Source organism: Limulus polyphemus, unplaced genomic scaffold (assembly GCF_000517525.1).
Source record: "Limulus polyphemus unplaced genomic scaffold, Limulus_polyphemus-2.1.2 Scaffold2099, whole genome shotgun sequence".
Lineage (NCBI taxonomy): Eukaryota > Metazoa > Arthropoda > Merostomata > Xiphosura > Limulidae > Limulus > Limulus polyphemus.
Genome location: NW_013667709.1, coordinates 66,799 through 73,583, shown reverse-complemented (window position 1 = coordinate 73,583; position 6,785 = coordinate 66,799). Strand labels below are relative to the sequence as shown.

The following is a 6,785-nucleotide window of genomic DNA, read 5'->3' as shown; positions in this document are numbered from 1 at the left end:
TCTGCAATTCAATTCCATTGTTGCCGTCACTTTTTACCGGTCTTATATATACAAAAAGCGTACATCTGGAGAACACTCGAGGCTTCACGAACAGACATGAATTTTCTAGAAGCTCATGACGTGTTACTAGCGTCACATTACTTCCGCTGTCGTAACAATACTGAAGACAGCGAGCTCTTTCAAGTTGTTTAATGCTATGAAAATTGTAATTTTGGATATTATTTCTAACTAACAGAGACCCGCAAAACATTTACGGTCAAATCAATGTCTTTATTGCAATTGTACTTCTTTGCATACAGGATTTCTAGAATAATACAAAATAATTGTAATAATTGTTGTCTTAGGCCTAACATTAGTTAAGCTTTTATTAATTACGGTCTATATAAGATAAAGAGATAAATTAACACTGTGACTTTTTTTGCTTTAGTTTAGTTAGGGCTAAACTTTACCGTACTTAATACAATCAATAAATATATGTAAAACGTTATTCTACGACCTAACATTAGACCTTTTTAAAAACTTTGATAAGCTTTTAATATGTTTACTGAAGTATATTTACATGCACCTTTTGTTTACATCTGTTGAAATGAAGTACGCGACACGCGCATTTAGATAGTAAGGTGCGCGCGCATTTTCAGAGCAGACAAAAGTTGAGTATTATTATAATACCAAGGGATACGGTTTTCCTTATATGATGTGTTAAGGTCGTCGCGAGAACGAGGCTGAGCATTTTCACGAGTAAACAAAGCAGATACTCTTCATTCATTCTACCCCTAACTACAACCATCACATAAGTCATCAGGCAGTTAAATATAAAGATCCACACATAAATATAACTCATCAAACCTCACTACATTCAAAGGTAAGGTTTAAGAGTGCATTTGTGTCTTTTAAGAGCAAAATAAATGGGATAACAACAGCCCTATTGGCGATAATAGAAGCTTTTTTAGGCCTATATTATAGTTAACAACCAGCTCTATACTTTACATCTGGCTGTACATGAACAAACATATTCCATATAACTTGGAGCTGCCCCTTTTCATCAGCCCTCCAGTGGCACAGCGGTATGTCTGCGGACTTATAACGCTAGAAACCGGGTTTCGATACTCGTGGTGGGCAGAGCACAGATAGCCCATTATGTAGCTTTGTGCTTAATTACAAACAAACCCTTCTCATTATATTCTAATGTTTATGTTTCAGAATATATTTACAATACCTAGGACTTAAAACAGGATATAATACAAACATAGGGAAAGGTTATAGGTTGGTGTATCTGGATTTTCAGAAAGCATTTGACAAGGTGCCACATAAAAAGCTTGTAAAAATTATTTCTATAGGAGTGGGAGATAAGTTAGCTAAGGCTGGATGGAAAAAAAAAGCAGAAATGGAGTGTAGTCATACCGAATTAATGTCACAAGTGGAGTACCTCAGGGCTCAGTCTTAGGACCTTTGCTCTTTTTGACTTACATCAATGACATAGATGAAGGAAGGGTCAATAAATTACTTAAATTTGCTGATGATATTAAGGTAGTTGTTGTTGCTGGCTGTGAGGAGGATGCTGCTGCTTCACAAAATGATTTAAATCATTAGTGAGTTGGGTGAATAAATGGCAGATGTGTTTAAATTCTAATAATTGCAAGATAATGCATGTGGGTTATCATAATTTTAATTGTAAGTATAATTTGGATGGAAATAACCTTAATACTGTCAAATGCTTTCTGAAAATCCAGATACACCAAATCTACACCCTCACCCCATCTACGTAAGCAGTAACCTTTTCAAAAAATGTCAAAGGATTTGTAAGGCAAGGTTTTTCCTTTAGTGAAACCGTGTTGACTAATCAATAAAATTCTAAACTTTGTTAAATGATTTTGAAATGTATCTTTTATCAGACTTTCCAAAATATTTCCTACACCTGATGTAAGACTAATAGTAATAGGCCTATAATTACTGGGTGATAATATAGTGTAACAGGTAATTATTGGCTTCAATGCTCTGTTATCATAATGATTCCATAAAGTTAACGTTACAATTTTTTTCGAATAATTTAACATAACAAAGTGATTTGATGGCATACAAATGGGTATTTAAGCACCTTCACCATACCTTGTCAAAAGCCGCATGTTGGTTTGTTTACTCGTCAAAATAAACGCGGTCAATATGGTCGCCGAACCGTGTACCTGTGTACAGATATGAAATATCAGCAGTGCCCGAAATAGACAAAAAAGTAACGAATTGTTAGTGTATTATACTAATAAAGTCTCGACATGAGGTGTTTTTATTGTTCTCCCTTTTCTCGATTTGAATAAGCAAAATAAAATTAATAAAAAAACGCTTTTTTACTATTTGAGTATAATCATAGACTTAAATTGCTGTTATGGTGTTTTTTGCAAGCGTTAGGTTAATGAATGTTGATAATAAAGCGTTAACTCTTTATAAATATTAGTTTTATTATAATCAGTCTGTATGATAATATTAAATATGTGAATGGTCTCAACTTATAGCCTCGGGATCATAGATTGGTGGTTTCTTCATTTAACTTCATCTGAGCCCTTGCTTCGTCAGTATTACCAGCCTGATGCGCTACTCTGCCTGTTAGCTTCTCCTTTAGCCACTAAACTGTGTGAAGATATCTTGGTCAGACTCAGACCTCTTTCCTCGTTACCCTTTGCTCTGGATTTGAGTATTAAAAGCAAAGATATCGAAGCCACTGATAAAAATCCTTCACCAATAATACCGATAACGTTCTCTAAAGAGTCTAAAGTAATCCAAAAACCACAATCTGAACCTTCTGGTTATCAGTATGGTGTGGTTGATGAAGAAAAAGCTTTATTTTTGAATCGTTCCAAGAAACATATTCATCCTATAAGCCATACAAAAAATGTATCTACAACACTATATTCTGATAACAAACCTTCCAAAGCATCTTTCTTGCACAACAGTGGCAAGAAAGAAACTGTTATCAGGCAAGAGAAACTAACGAATAATGAAGTATTAAAAACGAATTACCTCCATAAAAATAAACAAATTTATAATAATTATGAACAAGATGCAGCGACGAATCTAGAACCACTCCTCAAGAAAGAGTCCGATGTTGATGAAGCTCGTGAAATAAATTCATCTGTACAGCTGTATACAGATTCGGCAAAAGACATTTTTCAAAGAGCAGTTGATTTAGCTTTCCCTTCAACTCCGACACGTGAGAGAGAAGCTCGTGAGCTGTGTATTTTAGCAGGAGATACACACTGTAAAAAAAAACATGATACCGACTTATTTATTAACCATACCAAAAGAGAAAACAGATGTAAAAAAAATGTTCGGGAAAAAAATAATATGTTTTCTAAAGCTGGATCAAAAAATAAACAGACTGGTGAAATGGAAGATTATTTTAAAGATTTAAAACTAGAATGGGAGCAGTTGATATCCTCACCCAATAGCGATGGTCAGAATCCGACTAAAACAGTAACACCAACTATGTCCAAAGGTCTTCCTTTACAATCACAACCAATTGTTGATAAGCTCTCTGAGATATCGGGAAGTCCACGGTTGTCGCGACGAACAGCAGCAGCTAGAAAAGTCAAAACGTCATCCCCAACTTCTTCCCACGCTGAAACTTTCTCCAAGAAGCAAACTCCCATACATAATAAAAATTCTCCCAAACAACTTACTTCTAAAGGATTTCGAGAACCCGTTAAAGGATCAGCTGTGATGAAACCAATAACTCGTACTCCAAGAGGCCCACCGAATCCCACAGTTAAGCAAGTTATTACAACAAACAACATGCCAGCTATCTCTACGAAACAAAAGGGGGTTGTTTCCACTCCAAGTTCTCCAAGTCGAAAACCTAATCCAAGAAGGGCTTCGGGTAATGTAAACTCGAGTGCTTCAAACTCGTCTAATTCCGCCAAGCACTCTACTCCCTTAAATGCATCAGGACCCAATGAGTCCAAACAAAACCCAGTTCGAAAATCTCTTATTCCAGTGCAAAGAGAAAACCGAGCCTCTTCTGGTCAACAGAGAAGGACCACAAAGCATAACGCAGTTGGATTTTCCCAATCCTAAGACAGAAGATCGGAGCCATAGCAGGTCTGTGGTGATTGCATTATATAAAGTGATATATGTGTGTGTATATAAAAGTTTTGGTTTGTGGAAAATATAAGATTATATTATGTACAAACACCATTTCAATGTTGCTGTTTCTTGTATACGTATTAGTGGAATATACTATGCTCTAGCAGCCATGATAATCTCGTATGAAACCTACAAACAATTATGTTTTCAGCTCAATTAAATGTAAACGTGAGGAAGTTTACTTGATGTAATGTACCATGCACAGTCCAATTAAATATACAAACGTGAACAATTTGACATGACGTAACACACCATACCCAGTCCAATAAAATGTAAACACGTGAACAATTTGACATGACGTAACACACCATGCCCAGTCCAATAAAATGTAAACGTGAGGAAGTTTACTTGATGTAATGTACCATGCACAGTCCAATTAAATATACAAACGTGAACAATTTGACATGACGTAACACACCATACCCAGTCCAATAAAATGTAAACACGTGAACAATTTGACACGACGTAATATACCATGCCTAACATGTAAGCCTATGCATGTTTTAATACAATTATAATGAAATGTGTTGCTTCTAAAATGCTTATTGAAATCCAACAAAAACAACCTGCCAGAGATATATATTTGCTTTTTAAAGGTTTGGATGACTAATTAAAAAGAATATCATTGTGGTTGATATTAAAATAGATTGTTTCATATACATATACATATAACGTATTTCGAATGTCTTGTTTATTTTTAACATCTTTAGATTTGTCACGTGACCTGGACATTGTGACATCTAACAGAAGAAAAGGTATACATACGAAGGAACGTTACCGATAAAAACTAAAAGGCATAACGAATGATGACTGCGTGGGATGTTAAATTAGAAAACCAGAATATTACTCATACTGCTGTACATGTATGATTTACGAAACCACACTTAGTTTGTATGACTCTAGTAATACCCCTACTATTTCAGTTTATTTTCAGTTAAACTCACTTAGTGAAGAGAAATGTATGTATGGTTGCATTTTTCTTGACGTGTTGTATTTTAATAAGTGTCTTTATCGTACTCGTTATATTAGTGAAACATAAAGTGTATATATATTTATAGAGGATATCGTTAAGTTCTTCAAGTTAAGCCAGTAGATGCCCGCAATGCAGTTTCCCGAATCGATCCCATAAGCTTAGCTGCAAACATGCTCTGTTACTGTGTAAGATATTGAAGATAATTTAGTGTTCACTCGTGTCGATATATATATATAGTGAAAGTGATGATTAATATTCCTTAAGGATATTTGTATTTTGTTGATATTAAGTTCCAATGAGACCAAGCTGCCTAGTTAAAGTACAATTAAAATCAACCTGGTAACGAGTATAACTAATTAAATATACTCTTATTACCATCTTACTTTTGAAGGTTAGAATGCATTGTTTCATCGTTTGAGTACCCTCGCTGTTAACGATATTTTCGGCCATAAACCCAATAATATCCTACGAGGCTCAGCCAGCTTGGGAGATTTAGATTAGTCTTAAATTCATATATTTAGCTAACATTACAAAACAATCTCCAAATCAGAGAGTATAATAATAGAAAAAAAATGACAACCAATCAAACTAGATGTATTAAACATTATTTCATCTATAAACACTTTTTTCAAGCGTTTTATAGATTGGACTACACTTTAAGAAAATATATTAGGTGTCCATAAATCTTGGTATTTGGTAGCAAAACATGAAAACGTCATTAAAATTTATCGCATTTAAAATAGAAGATAAGGGTCAGTCACTGTCTTATGCTTAACTTTTCATTTTATTACTGTCATTAAAACACGACTTACAGAAAAGTGCAGGCACATTATTTTATATAAACTGATTAAACAGCAATATATTTTGGGCACTATGTATGAATTGAAGGTATGAAACCAGGTATGTAGAAGTCATAAAAACTTGAATGGTACTATGTTTTAATTTTTCAGCTTAAACGAATTTAAAATAATTTCATTTTTAATCATATTTTGTTACTATTTGCAGTTGAAAAAGTTCGATATTAGCTGAAAATTGCTCTATTAAAAATCATGCACCGACGTTTTGCACATTTGTAGATGCTTTAATGTGTTTAAATATTCATGAAAATAAATCTCCAGAAGACAAATTAATAATGAACAACTTATTTAGGAGATGGGGCGCACAAGGTCCTTTTGAACCAGGGACACAAAAAAGTTAAATTATAGATATAATTCTAACTTGAAGAAAATATATTTAATGTACATAAGTAATGTCAATGTAGTAATGTCACTGATTTTTAGAAAGTGTATCAATTTAAAGACCTTTAGGCCATTTAATTAAAAAAATATTACATCATTACAAAAGATTTCCATATCTTTGTGGAGCAGACAAAGTATTATTTTGTTTGATGTTTCACTACTTATAAGAAATATATTTTTGTCAATATAAATGCTTTGAGCGCTGAACAAAACAACAGAGTGTAATATTCAGCATCCTCTCTCTCTTCTCCGGATCGGGATTTAGGTCGTTTTTACGACCTGGGAGGGTCAGGTTCAGGTAGACCTCTTCCTCCCTTCTGTACAGTTGTTATAGTTTTTCTTTGATTCAGGTTTTTTGGTTCAGGCTGGTTTGATGATTTCTGTTAGTACTTTCCTTTTCAGGGCCATGTCCGTTTTATGTTATCAAGTTGTGTATGTGTGTG

The 6,785-nt window shown here is 34.1% G+C and overlaps 1 protein-coding gene across 1 annotated transcript in view; it reads left to right on the top strand.

Moving 5' to 3' along the window:
* Positions 1-6,779, top strand: part of LOC106465940 (serine-rich adhesin for platelets-like) — a 22,549-nt gene extending 15,770 nt beyond the window's left edge. Inside the window, exons 9-10 of the mRNA XM_022393900.1 lie at positions 2,505-4,086; positions 4,842-6,779. Of these exons, the coding sequence (XP_022249608.1) occupies positions 2,505-4,062 (1,558 nt within the window). The 3' untranslated portion in view covers positions 4,063-4,086; positions 4,842-6,779. The remainder of the gene's footprint in view (positions 1-2,504; positions 4,087-4,841) is intronic.
* Positions 6,780-6,785: the final 6 nt, after the last annotated feature.